Source organism: Anas platyrhynchos, chromosome 20 (assembly GCF_047663525.1).
Source record: "Anas platyrhynchos isolate ZD024472 breed Pekin duck chromosome 20, IASCAAS_PekinDuck_T2T, whole genome shotgun sequence".
Classification (NCBI taxonomy): Eukaryota; Metazoa; Chordata; class Aves; order Anseriformes; family Anatidae; genus Anas; species Anas platyrhynchos.
In genome coordinates this window covers 10,442,456-10,456,810 of record NC_092606.1, presented here as the reverse complement: position 1 = coordinate 10,456,810, position 14,355 = coordinate 10,442,456, and the positions used below count along the sequence as shown (strand labels likewise).

Genomic DNA, 14,355 nt, shown 5'->3' with positions numbered 1-14,355 from the left:
ATTGACTCGATTGTCTGTCTCATTGCAGCTTAATAGCAAAATTGCAGAGAAATGGATGAGCTTATTGCTTTCAGCAATTTCACGCACAAATTTTTAGCATGGGGGAGATTCATTAAAACATGTAAAGCAGCTAGTTTGGCTTTAAGGTTTTAAGCACTCTGATTTTTAAAGGCTTGAATGACGAATACTTTTTACCTGCCACCTTTTCCCGGGAAGGACTCATATGCTTTGGGGCCTTGATTTCATATGCAATTAAATCTCAAGTAACATTTTAACCAGCATTTTTTACTCTACCTTGCAACTCTGACCGCTGAATAATTCATGCACAGTTAATGACAAATCCCCCCTCCTTGCAGCAGGCCAGGCAGACGCTCTGTCACATCCCCTCACCCGCAGCAAAAGAAAATTGGTGCTAACCGGGATCAGCAAGGGCTCGGAGCAACATTTCCAGCTGCATTCCCAGCTCCAAGGCCGCATCTGTAGTGAGCCATGCTGGAGCGGGTAACAGCCACCGGGATGCAGCCCAGAAGCATTCTCCTTTCACAACATTGTTTTTTTTACATGCGCATCTCTGAAAAATCATGTTTTCCCTCACCAGCTATTGTCACTGATCACTTGCCTCCCAGCAGTCAAGAGATAGCAGCTGATTAATATCAAATCTCTGGGAGCTGTTAGATATCCATCAAAGGCCTGAAGAGTGTGTCTTTTGCCTATTGAAACAGTTTAACCACTGATGGGATTATAATTATCTTGCTATCAACTGCAACAAAGCAGCTCAGCAGGAGCTGTTACACTTAAACAGGGGAGGTCAACGAAATTATTCTAGTGGGAAAGTAAATGTGAGAGCGTGACCTTGCTCTATAGATTGCCTATAATTAATTGGGTTTATGATTTACAGTGGGGCCACGCTTTCCCCTGGTGGTGCCGGGCGGGCGGTGGGCTTAGCAGCCGGGTGGTCCCTCACTGCCTCCTCCCTCGGATGCTCCCGGCTACGGACGGTTCCCGGCTCCGGTGGTCATGGGTGAGTGAGGGGCAGCTGCTGATTTGGGGGCTAGGAAGCGTGACAGAGCCGCAGCTTGCCCTTTTCTGCACCAGGAGAAACAAAACACCTGGCTGCAGATGTCAAAAAGGTGAATGCAAATGGCAGGAAAAATTATCCCTCCAGCCTCCCCTTTGTGCCTAGGGCAGGCAGAAAGGCTCAGGCTTGCCGTTCAAGCAGGAAAACTCACCTTAGACGTGTGAAGACCATTTCTGACTGCGAGGATGGTGATGCCTGAGGAAGCATTGAGGAAGCAGCAGTGGCTGCCCAGGACCAGGTGGGATGAACGTGGGCTGGGAAGGGGCCTGGGGACAGCCACCCTGCAGGGATGCACGAGGTGCTTGGTGCCTCCCGGCCCAGCCCCACGCACTGGGGATGACCCACGGCACAGGTGGTGGTGACCCAGGGGCTGGGGCTGGGCATGGCAGGGCTGAGTCCTGAGGTCCCATGCTGGGTTGGGGCCTTCCTCAGGGCCAAAGACAGCTCTACCCCAGGTATCTCCCCATCTTCTGATCACTAAACCCAAGACCTAGTCTCTCCATCTCCCTTTCCTGACTTTTCTCCCCTCCTTGTGCAGCTCCTGGCTTTCTCCCTTGGTGTGGCATGTGCTTATGGCCCCACCGCTGACTACTGTAGTACAGGGTGTCTGGATGGGAGGACCTGAACATTTCTTCTGTTCTCATTCAGCTCATCAGAGGAAGCACAAAGGCTGGTAGAGTATTTGTGTGTTTTTACTGTATTTTCCCCTTATTCAAAATCACAGCCTGCAGTGAGCCCAGGTTCTTAGACCCACATCTGGCTGTAACCCCTTTCCTGGGCCATCCGGACCCTTGCACTGAAGGAGCACAGGTTTGCAGGATCTACTCACTGCCCACACCTTTTCATGGCAGGGGGGTCACAAGGGCTGGAAAACACCACTTTGGCCATGCGATCACCACCCCACCTGTGTCAAAGCACCACAAAGCTGGCAGAGGCAGGATGGGTACCAGCTGCTGTAACTCGCTGTGCCGATGCCTATGTATGAGCAATAAAAGAAAAGATTTGGCATATAGGCGCTGTGATTAAAATTTAAAGACATAAAAAACACAGATTGACTCAGTTCCAACTCAAAAAGCAAACTTGGAGAGGAAAATGGGAGATGGGGAATCTAAGCAGCGAAACAATGATGTACCAAGATCAAAACAACAGGAGAGAGAACACGCATAAAGGGGAAGCAACAAGAGTAAAAAAGAAGAGATGAAACAGAAAAGAATAAGAAAGAGTGAGAAAAAATCAGAAGGGGAAATAAGCAATCAAAAGAAATAGCAAAGGAAAGTGAGAGCAAATAAAAGAAAACACATGGAGAATAAATGAGCAAGCAAGGACAGAGATGGAGCAAACACCTGCTGAGAACAAAGAGAGGAATGCAAGGCCGCCCCAGTCACAAAAAGTAAAACAAGACAGCGCTAAAGACAAAGGGAAAGTGGAACAAAAATAGCACCAAAGCAGAAAACATAGCAAGGGGCAACGCACCTTTGCACTGAAAGGCATCCCTCCCTCAGCCAGAGTTGCCCCTGCTTTACCCCCGAGGCTGTGGAGGCTCCTGCTTGGCCCCAGGAACCAGGCTGGGCAGGCGGGCACGGGGCAGGGCAGGGTCGGACTCAGACCCAGCCAGTCCCCAAACGGACCCACTGCTGGCCAAGGCTGAGCCCAGCAGCAGAGCTGGTGGTGCCTCTGTGATAACGTAATTAAGGAGGTGTAAAAAACTCTGTGTGGCAGCTTTGAGAGAGAGGAGCAAGAAGAAAAGTAAGCGCAACAGCCCTGCAGGCAGCGAGGTTGGTGAAGGGGGAAGGCAGAGGAGCTCCGGGTGCCGGGGCAGAGGTTGCTGCAGCCCATGCTGAGGACAGGAACCTGGGGCAGAGACCCACCCACGCTGCAGCTGGGAGGACCCCACACCACCTGGGTATGGCCTGAAGGAAGCTGCAGCCAGTTTTTGTTTCTCATCATCCTACTCCATTTTTATCCAGCATAAAAATTAAATCATTCTTCCCTGAGTCAAGTCTGTTTTGCCTGTGGCGGTCATTGCAGCGATCTCCCTGTCTTTATCTCCACCCACAAGCTCTTCTGTCTTATCTCCCCTCAGCCCTGCTGCAGAGAGGAGAGGGAGAGCAGCTGGGTGGGCGCCTCGCAGCCAGCCAAGGTGCCCCCCCAGCTCAGCATCCCCACAGCCTCAGGAAGCTCCTGCCTGTGCCACTGACCCATGGGGAAGCTCTGCTGCATCCCCGCGTGGGCACATGCTGCCAGGGAGCTTTCTAAGGATGAGGTCCCGAGCACAGTTTTGGGGCCCAGGGAAATAACCCCGCCTCCTCGGAAGGGGATTGCAAGGCTCAGAGGATGCTCACGGTTGCTGTTCTGCTCTCAAAATGCCAGAAGTTGTTACCAGTTTACTGCTGGGTGCCAATTCCGCAGCTCTGCACAGCAAATCACCTTGTCCCCACTCTGCTGTTATTTTCCTCCCGGCTGTGATTTCTGAAGAGCACAGTAAGAAATTAGTTCCTGCACGGGTTCTTGCCTAACTATGAAATACTTGCCTATAACAATAAAACCTAGAATTACAATAGCCAGGAAATACATTTGGAGAGCTATTACCCATCACGTCTCGTAGCCACCAGATGGGAATAAAATAAGAAACTCCTCCTCTGGAAGGCTCTGTGGCTTATACAATCTTTCTTCCTGCTATTTTGTCTTCTGCCAGAGGAAGAACACTTGACACAGTGGATTGGGATAGCTGTTGTAGGCAACAATTCCTGCGTGCCTTCAGAATAAATATTGAGTTCTTTAGGTGATATCAGAGCTAATGCCCGGTGTTATTTTCCCAAAGAACAGTGCTGCCTCCTGCTGAGCACACACGGCCTGCAGGTGTCTTTGGTACCTCCAAGTGTGACCCAAAGCACCTGAGCCAAAGTCTCAGCTGGGGCCCCTGAGAGCTGCACCCAGTGAGACACCGCTGGGTACTGATCACGGTGATCCCCAGGGGATGGGATGTGTTAACCTGCTTGCTCTCACCGAAGTGTCCTGGGTAAGTAGAGACTGCTGAGCTTGGATTTCAAGCTTGAAATTTCTGCCATCCCATTTTGTTTTAGTGTGGTGCTAGAAGGATGCCATCGCTGTTACTAAGCAAAACGCTCAGCTGAGACCCTGGTCCCACCAACACTGACTTGGCTGCAAACCTGAACGACCTGAGCAGCTTCACAGGCCTCAGTGTGATGCCTGGCTCCTGCCTGCAAGAAGAGTCAAAGCCATTAATAATATGGGACTTTTCTGATTTATATGCACAGTGGAACTGTTGTATGATTCCAGGAATAACCTCCTCCAGAAACACAGGATCACCCCCACTAGGAGGCCTTGGCTTCTCAGTAAATACACAGAGGAGCTCAGTACCGCACATTTCTGTCACTTGGCTGATGAGGATTCAAGGGTTTATGTCCCTCAACATGGCACTAAGTTTTTCCAATACTTAGGGACCATCTGCAGATAATTTTGGTTTACCACAACAGAGAACTCCCCTTAATGCTTCATCCTAACATCCTTAGAAAGCCAGCTGAGATTCCCAGTGGTCACATTTGCTTTCCCCACTCCTCAACTTAAAGCAAGACAGTTTCTCATCTGCAAAGGTTGTGCAGATTTCAAAATGCCTGATTTCACCCTGCACAGTGCTTAACTCTGTATCCATTAGCATGGATGAGTGCCCCGATAGCTCGGTGGCAAAGCAGAGAGGCTTTGCAATTGGGAATCCACAAGTTAAACCTATGACTTTGAAATGACAGCAGTCTAACTTCATTTGAGGGATTAGAGGGAACTTTTTGCAAGTTTGGCTCTCTGCCCAGCACAAAGGTCCTGCTAAGGGGATCTAAGGAGCAAAGGTTTGTGCTTGACTTCTATCTGCTGGAAGCCACATGGGATCATGCAGTTCTCTAGCCTGGGCCTTTTCTCCTAGAGAGCCTTGAGCATGCAAAATGCACCCAACACAAACACAGGTTTTGTACCATCCATCTCGAGTCATTCTTCAGGAGGGGTGATGGAGCTTTATTTAGCACGCTCTGCAGAAACAAGCTCAAGGCTGGAGGCCATACTTACCTGGACTCATGGTAACAGCCTGCTGTGTCCTCAGCTCAGGTGGGAGAGCTGCTGCTCTTATAACAAAAAATGCCTTTATTGTAGGGTGCACACACAGACATACCTCACTGCTATGTGGGCATGTAACTACCTGTACCTTGCTGTCCTTATCTGGGAACCACATCACCAGCTGACCTGTGGTTTACGACAATATGGATGCAAAAACTGGGTCTAAGGAGTGCCCCAAGCTTCAGGTTACTTTTAGAAACATCCAGCCTGGGCACATTTGCAAGCGATGCTGTTTTACCACATAACATCTCTTTTCAGCTTCTTGAATGTAATTGCATTATCTTGGTGAGTGGCAGCCGGCACGGATGGTTGAAACGGAAGGTTAATCTGCATCGGCCATCTCTCTTGATTTCTCCTTCATTTCCATTTCTTTTTAAAATGGAAGTTCCATTAAAACAGCAGCACTTTTCTATTAAATAAGTAACAGAGAAGAATGACTGCCTCTGTATCTCATCAACAGTGAATCTTTTTAAAATCACTCAAGAGGCAAGGCTCAAATCATATATTTAATAAGAACCACTTCGATATCACTTTTTAAAGCAATTAACATATTATTAGAGATAAGCGCAAGATGCAACATTTAGATCCAGATTCCTAAGACAGATTTCTAAGGTTTAGGAGGGTGCAGACCTCAGGTCATAGCCTCAGCAATCATCTCTGCATGTCACAGACCAATGTAAGAACAGAACTTCACTTACACGGACACAGCAGATAAAATTCTCCATTTTAATCCTGATTTTACTCATGCCGCTGCTTTTCAGGCATTTTAAAGCACTCTATGTACAGCAGTGAGAACGGTCAAACCACCTCAACAAGCTTTCTGCCCCAGCTGAGGTCCTGGAGCAGTGTTCATCTCCACCATCCCCTTCCTTTTAGGTATTCAGGCATTTGCTTTCTTTATGGTGCACGAAGGAAATGCATCTTTGAATTTTTTCATCAAAGAGCCCATCACCACTGCAATCACCATCACCAGGTGGGTTTGTGCCACCTAGAACAAGCTTACAAGAGCATGGACATCACCTCCAAGAAATGCCACCATGCAGCTGGAGATGCACCCCACTGCTGCCAGGGGCTGCCGGCTCTGGAGCAGAGCCACGCGGCTGTCCTGAAGTGACTTCAGCCAACGATCCGCTGTGTTTCATACAGCCAAGCCCCCTGCCTGGTGGCTGAAGCCAGTCCTGCAAATTACAGTAGCCGAGGTGCAGCCACACATCACTTTCTGCTGATGGGGACAGATCCAACAGCTGAAGCAGATGGATGCCTGGGGGTGGTGACACCTTGTCCCACCACGATTAGATCTGACAAAGCCCATCTGCTGGCGCCCTGAGCACTGGCAGGACTAGAGCTGAGCCGAGAACCGTGAATGATAACACAGGCAACATCCAAAGGCTTTTGGGTTGTTTTTTCCCAAAACACGCAGGCTTTTCCCAACACTAAACAATATGTGGCTCTCACTGACGACTGACAGCAAACTGATTGCTCAATTAAAGGGCATTTTACCATTTTGGCCATTAGCTGTGAAGTCTCAAATCCCACAGAGTTTCCTGGAGTCCACTTCATTAGCAAACTGCTTTTCTTAGAAGGCAGCAACAAATGCAAGGGGAAATACATCATGCATCTAAAGACATTGTAATCGTGTAGTTTTTGTAAGTGCTAAAATTTATTACACAAGAGATGATGCAACAGCGAGTAAGAGAGCAAAATTCTACATTGACTCCCTACTTTGCAATTCAGGACAACTAAGAGGTTTTACTTCATTAAGGAAGGCAAGGGAAAAAAATCAGAGACAACTCCAATGGATGAGGGAGTCTTGTCACGCGTAAGTGAACAATCAGTCCTATGTGATGCTCATTGCTGTAGAAGAACAATGAAATATATCTGTTTCTGTTCAATAAATTACTAAAACATCAGTTATAAACCTGCTGCATGGCATTGAAAATTAAAGTCATTAAACACCCAGGTAGCTTTATCCTGATGCAAATGGAAGACAGGCATGAGTGCTCTGCAGCAAACAACTCTGTGCACATCCCATCTTTGGGAACATATTTACACGTACATCTCATATATTAATATATTTTAGTGCACCCTAGCCAGAGGGCAACCAGAAAGAGTATTATTCTGTGAGAAGGACAGGAGATGGGCTGGCTTCCCCTCTCCACTGAGCAAAGCCTGCATCCACCCATTAGTCCAGCATCCATGTGAAACAACTTTGTGAGACGTTTCCCTTTTCCAGTTTCCAGATAGCCGGACACCAGGACCCCAAACCAATGGTCTCCCACAGTGCCTGGGTAGATTTGGTAGCAAAGTTTACTGTGGGTCAAAAAAAGCAGGTGAGATCACCCCTTCATATTAAGAAGCTTCAAGTGACTCCAAGGTCAGGAATTTCAGCCAAGCTGCCATTTCTTGGTTCTTGCCCTCCCTCTCCCTTCCTTCCATCTCCATCACCCACAAAGGACTGCAGAAACATGCAGGGTCTGGGGTGGACCTTGGCCATAGCCACATGCTGACCAGGCCTCAGGACAGGTGTGCTCAAGCCTCAGGAAGAAAATTACATCGCTACAAAGGTAAAGAGACCACTGCTACTGATATCTTAATTCAGAGCAAGGATGCCTTAAAGACAAGACCCATAGCCTGCATGGGAGGGAAGCCTGAGCAGGACTTTCTCTCATGGTGCTTGCCCTCAGCCTGTTGCACACATGAGGACACCCATCCCAAAAGCAGAAAAAAAAGGGGGTGGGGGGATGTGTAGAGATAGAAAGGGGTTCCCAAGGGGCTAGTGCCAGGCCAGCATCTCCACCAGGGGGGCAGGACAGACCTGCAGCTCTCCAGGTCCCCAGCTGGAGAACAGCTTGCTGTGTGTCTGACCGACCCCAAAACCGGCAGGCAGCCACCTGTGGGGAAAAATTCTGAGGTCTTTCCACAGGGTCACATAGGGTCATTCAGGGTCTCCATAAGCAGAGGGGCCGGGGCTGGTTTGGCAAACAGCATCACTTGGGCGATGGAGAGGGGACAACAGGAGGTCAGTATTTTCATTCGACAGGATTTTGTGCAATGACATCTGTGATTAAAGATTGGAAAGATCTGTGGGATCTACTGGGGCGTCTCTGAGAGCTTCGCTTCTCCCAGACTCAAGAAAAGGGCTGCTAAATGTAGGGGCAAGAAAGGAAAAAGAGAAAGAGGATCCAGTGAAACACCGCTTCATTCAAACGCAGCTTGTCTGGAGCTTGGCCACATTTTCCTCTCACAAGCAGGCAAGTTTTTATGCTTGCCATGCAGATATATGCAGGGTCTTTCGACTCTGACCATGGTGCAAACCTAGTTGGCCCTTTGGGAGAGCTTGGAGTCATCTGGGAAAACAACATTTCCCTGTCAGTAAAATGCTCACAAGACTGCATGAGCTTATTACACTTATTCCAGCAGAAATAAGTGGTACCTTTTAGAGTGCTTGCCAGAAGAAAATAGCAGTTCTGACCCAATTTCACACAGTTGGAATCAGCTGCGGGAGACTAATATACAATAAAAATAAAGACACAAATGCCCATTTCCCCCATGTCCTCTCCTAATAACATGAATAAAGCTCTGTTTTGATATTTTGTCCTTTCAAAAGGAGTCCAGTCAGATCAGTCCAAGTCAGCTGTGTTTCAGGTGAGACTCCTCGGAGTCTTCCACCTTTTACTTGATGAAATTTTTAATTGTCCACCTTTGTCCTGTGCAGCTGCGAAGAATCAGATCGATGCCAGCCATTCCTCTGTTCTCCACTTCCAAGCAGCGCCCTGTTCCCTTGTTCAAGATGGCACCATTCTAAAATTACAGACATGGAGAAAATAGTTAAAAAATTAAAGACATAGGAGTGCCTGTGAAGCAAGCCAGGACCATGCACTGCAGGGGAGAGGCTGTGTCCTCGTGCGTGGCTGGAAAGTGCACAGCACTTAGTGGGGCAGTAATGCAATTCAAGCAATAACATAATTTCCAAAATAATCAATGGGATTGAACGGAGCAACCTTTATCACTGACAGCACTGATCCCTAACACAGCAGCAAAAAAAAGACATCTGTAACCTTTAAATAGCATGACTGTATCCTGTGTGTTAGGAAGGTGTGACACTTCCATGGGCTGTATATGATTAACTCGCTGCTTTGGGACAGAAGCAGTGTGTTTTCATGTATTTCACCATAGGTTATCTGTAAGAAACAAAGAAATCTGGAAGTCATACACGGGGCAGGTTACATATACCTTAGTGATAGTAAAGGGAACTTCTACTGGAATTATTTGTCTGCTGACACTGCCCCTGCCCCTGATCCCTCTTAACTCTTTGCGTCTGTCCCAGGACGTGGCACCTGCTGTCACACACAGCATTCGTCCCCTGCTGTCCCCTGCTGAAGACAACATGCCACGGCCATGGCTTGGGAAAAGAGAGGGGCAGCATTAATGGCAGGCCCATAACAAACCTGGATGAAATTCCACCGCTTATGGAGGCTGCTCTTGACCTTTTCGCAGTCGAGGAGCTGAGGGAAGCGGCTTTTCACGTTATCCACCAGGCAGCGGGTGTCGGGCAGAAGAGTCGTGGTCCCGAGGGCGCCGAGATGAAGGAACCCCTCCTTGGTGTAGCGTGCAAGCTGGGGGCAGGGACAGAGAGGAAAAAGACCATCAGTATCTTTGGAGTATCATTAAAAAGTGACGCAGGAGAGGACAACCAGGGAGAGCCCCAGGAAAAAACAGTGAGGATGGTGAATAGGGAAAGAACCAAAAAGAGGGGAAAAAGAATATGCCTTTTTTCCAGCCTTTTTCTCCTGATGTTGTTTATTTTGCAGATGCAGGTGAGGAGCCAGGGCACACAGAAAAGAAGAGAATAACTCCAAGACTCAAACCCATCACAGGGCAGCCTCTCCCAGGCCTGAACGCTCCGTGGGTTGGGGCAATACATGATTTCCCCTGGTTTTTGGCTGGAGCCAGCTGGCTCGGTGGGGCACGCTGGCCCAGCTCACGGCTCCTCACACTCTTGGCACGCCAGCCTTGCTTTGGCCAGCGAACAATGCCACTGGTGTGTCTGGTGCAGCCCTCCAACAGCTCCACCAGCAGCCAGGCAGCAACACCAGCCAAAGGCCAATATACAACTGGCCCTGGTCCCTCAGGACGCAAGCCCAGAACCTCCCCCGTGGCTCAGCATGGAAGCAAAGGCTGAGGACTGCACCTGACCGCTGCAATCCTGCCGGCATCCGACCACCGTCACCCCTCTGGCAGCCACACTGCTCCACGGCCCTGTCCCGGGGAGCAGCGAGAGGCAACGGGGACACCGGGGACTGCTGCCAGGGCAGGCAGCACACAGCTGGCACCGCCACACACAAAGGGCTCCCGCGGTCCCACTGTTTAAGGAATCCCACCAAAATATTTCCCTAAACATATTTAAATTCAGGAGTGAAAGGAGATGAATGACAGCGGCCTGCCTTTTATGGTTCAGGGGAAAGACATACACAGCTGCTTATTTAAATTATGAATCAATCTATTATCTAGCAGACAAATGAGGAGTATTCAGCACGTTAATTAACTGAGCATATCTGTGACCCAGATGCTTAAAAAGAGACAGTAAATCACACAGGGAGTTCGGGTTATCTCTGTTAGAATAATTAAACACTGAAAATCAAGTTAAAACAATGTACAGGGGTCTGACTTGAGCTAGCAACAGCAGATACAGTTATGGTCCCTGAATCTCATTTTGCCTTCCCTCTGCATGCTGGTTGTAGGGACAGAGGTGCCAGAGCCTCTGACCGGCCCCCCCACTGCCCCTCTGCCTTGCGTTTTGCTCCCAGCTGCTGGCAGATTTGCACTTTTAGCCATTGTGTTGCCAATCAAATCAAGACCTCTGCTATATTACAGCTCACGGAGGCCTGTTTGCCAGCAGTATCCATCCCCAGATGGGAATTCAGCTACAGTACAATTGCAGAGGGCAGCACACACACACGCTTGCATGGCAGCCCACACAGCCCAGCGCTGCCCCATCCCATCCCCTGGTGTGGTATCTGCTCTTCTGCCCCCCAAATCCCTTTGCAAAACGGTGCACAGGAGTGTGTGTCTCTGGCTTTACAGCAATCCCAACTGCTGTGCTGGAGCAGCAGGATTGGAAAGGAGCACAGCCTGCAGAGCTTAGCACCATAACCATCACCTCCTCCTCCTCTTCCTCCCAGCCTTGCCACCATCTGCCCTGGATGCATGGTGCCCAAGCACAGGGCAGGGACCCTGGTCACCTCCACACTCAGCTCACGTGGCACCACGTTCCCAGCAAGGGCATCTCCAGTTCAGCTTGAAAGGCTCAAATTCACATTACTTGTTTTTATCAGTTTGATATTTCAATGAGCCAATCCTCAAGTGAGGTGATGTTCTCAGAGTGACAATGTTTTTAGCCACACAATTCATTTGAATTAGTATTTGAGCACCAGCCCAGAGGATGAGGCTACTTGCCTTGCAAAAAGAGTGAGGCATGTGAAAGCAAAGAAAAACAACAACACAAAACACCCCACAACTTCTCCTTGACAGACAGAAAATCATCTAGAGGTCCCAAATGGACAGCATGTTACCCTTTCTTCTCCTGTTTCTGAAATGTTTCCTACCATGTCCAAAATTAGCGTGCTAGACACTTTCCTTTTTTTTTATGGTGTTTCACAGTTTGTCTTCAGAAAGTTGGCCTCATGCCCACAAGGCAACACGATTTCTGCTCTTCCATGTTATCGCCTAATGTGCTGGGAAAAATAAGTAGAGCAAAAATCAAATCTTTCCTGAGGAAGGCAAAGGGGTGGGGGCTGCAGGGAGACTAAACGAGCTGAAAAACAAACACGGGTATTATGAAAAATGCATCAAGTGCATCTATTAGATGTGTCATCTACTAGGTATAATAGCCAGATAAAGAAAGTCTTAAACACGTCTGGATCCAGCGCACTGTCACACACTGGATCCAGCCTGTCCCTCCTCAGTACTTCAAAGCTGAAAGTGATGATATCCCAAAAAAGCCCACCTAACTCATAAGTGTAAGCTCCAAGATGCATCAAGATGCATTTGGGGAAATCTTGCCTTTGATGTCTTAACACTTTCATTATTTTGCTCCTCTCCAGAGCAAGCCCACTGCAGCAGCTGGGGGTCCCAAACCCAAACCAAAGCAGGGGGTGAAGAACTGAGGCTGATATTTGAGATGGCCCCACACGCTGCTCTGGGGAGCTAACCAGCTTTTTCTGCCTAAAAAGAGATGGGAAGTGTCACATCACCACACTGACCAACATCTTACAGAGCAGCTCCAGACAGCTCATCACTTGCATAAGACCTGAGCCTTATTTAGAAACCAAAGATGCCAGACAAATGCTTTATATTATCAATAAATTACATGTGCCATTGCCATTAAAGCCTTCCGAGCAGTTGCACCAATTCACCATCTCAACAACTCAGCGGCCCAAGCAAACCTTCCTGCTTCATTGCGGCTGGCGCAGCCCCAGGCAAGCAGTGAGAATCTGGTCTTCAGCTACATATGAAAGCTGAATGAGCGAAGGCTACTCCGTTCTGCCTGATCGACACAGCAAGTGCTCATAGTGATATCCAGGGTAACACTGCTCTTTGGCTCAAGGCAGTACAAGAAGGACCACGGGCATGATTTCAGTAAGTTCCTTCCAAGCTGCTCTGCACCATGTTTGCGAGTCTCAGCAACGTAACCCAACTGTGTAAATCCTGCCCTCTTGCCCAGGAGCACACCCGATCCACCCGGCACCACCTGAAAGGTCTTGGCTCTTCTCTGCTCCTCCTCATCCTCACAGCTCCTCCTGGAGGCGCCAGGAAGGCTCTTCCACCAAGGGTTTGCCTGTTGGACCACACTGTTTTTCTCCTCTCAAATGCCTTGCAAGGACTGCCCATCCTGTTGTCACGTCAGGCACCCTGAAAATGCCACCTCCGTCAGCAAGTGTTGGAACAAGGCTACTCCCATTCCTCACATGGTCATCACAGTGCTTAAAGGTAGCAAAAGTGGGTCTTTTATGAAGTAAATGATTTCATAGATGAAGAAGGAGGTTTTACCTACAGGTTTTCCAGTGACAGTAAGTATAGTCCACTTCGTATAACCAGTAAGAACCAGTGGTATTTCATGCAACAAACCCTTTTTTTCCTGGCTTTGAGGAAAGGCAAATCACTGAAATTATTCAACTTTCAATTCTGCTCTACTTGCCCTAAAATATTACACACCTACCCTTTTCAGTGATCCACACCTCTTTGCCTTGAGGCAGTGTTAGCCTCAAGGACACAGACCAAGCAAGGCACCTGAAGGAGTTACTCAGCCTAGCACAGGGCACAAGACAAAACAGACTGACCAACAGGACAGACCAGAGAAAAACAGCTTGAAAATGCTAACTAGCTAGCCATTTAAAAGTGGTTTATCTTGAGGTCTTGAAACCTTTGATCTGTGTAAGTAGCCCATGGCCACATCCCCAGAGAGAAACACAGATCCATACCTACAGCATGTTCCAAATGTATCTCCAGGTTTAGGCTATAAAAAGGCAGGTTTCGATCTCTAACTGAGTTACTGGATACTAAAAAAAAAAGGTGATTGAACAAATGAGGCTCTGGAACCTGAGAATGAGGATTTGTGCCATCACAATGGGGGTCTGGAATTAAAAAAAAAAAAAAAAAAAAAGAGGCTTCGGACCCTGAAATGAGGCTCTGGGCCCTACAATTTGTTGCTGCACACATGCCCTATGAATCACTCAGGCTGATCTCCTATCAACAAACCTGCACCACCAATACATCTTCTTTGATTATTGTTTCTGGCTGGCTGTGTCTTAGGGATGGGAGAAAGTTAATTAGACATCTTAGCACCTGGGAAATAAAAGCCTCGATGACCTTCATTGACTCTATTGGAAAATAATTTAGGGTTGTTTAGCTTCCTTTCTGCAGTGAGCAATCTTCAATTAGCAACTTTTTTATTTTCTCCTTAGCCCAATTTCATCTGATGTGCTGTTTTGTCACCCTTGACAACGCAGTGTCCCGGATGATCTCAGTATTGACGGTTTTGTCCCCAAGTTCTGATGCTTAAATGGGCAAAACATATTTTATCCTATAATTAAATGAAATGCTTTGCTGAGTGAACATTATCTTAAGTTTTATAGTATTATAGTACTTTCTAT

The 14,355-nt window shown here is 48.1% G+C and overlaps 1 protein-coding gene and 1 long non-coding RNA gene across 9 annotated transcripts in view; both read right to left on the bottom strand.

Moving 5' to 3' along the window:
- The window catches only part of LOC119713266 (uncharacterized), a 66,496-nt gene extending 62,248 nt beyond the window's left edge, over positions 1-4,248 (bottom strand). For 3 of the 5 annotated variants that reach the window (XR_011804306.1, XR_011804307.1, XR_005260273.2), the window contains exons 1-2: positions 2,552-4,247; positions 1,230-2,053 (exon numbers count right to left, since the gene is read on the bottom strand). This is a non-coding gene — a long non-coding RNA (uncharacterized lncRNA). Of the gene's footprint in view, positions 1-1,229; positions 2,054-2,551 lie in introns of all 5 variants that reach the window. The other 2 variants (XR_011804308.1, XR_011804309.1) reach the window with 1 other exon arrangement.
- A 1,448-nt stretch (positions 4,249-5,696) lies between these two features.
- Positions 5,697-14,355, bottom strand: part of GALNT17 (polypeptide N-acetylgalactosaminyltransferase 17) — a 211,656-nt gene continuing 202,997 nt past the window's right edge. For all 4 annotated transcript variants that reach the window (XM_027445904.3, XM_038165708.2, XM_072026183.1 and 1 more), the window contains 2 exons: positions 9,652-9,819; positions 5,697-9,004 (listed from right to left, as the gene is read on the bottom strand). In XM_027445904.3, coding sequence (XP_027301705.1) covers positions 8,876-9,004; positions 9,652-9,819 — 297 coding nt within the window. In that variant the 3' untranslated portion in view covers positions 5,697-8,875. The remainder of the gene's footprint in view (positions 9,005-9,651; positions 9,820-14,355) is intronic.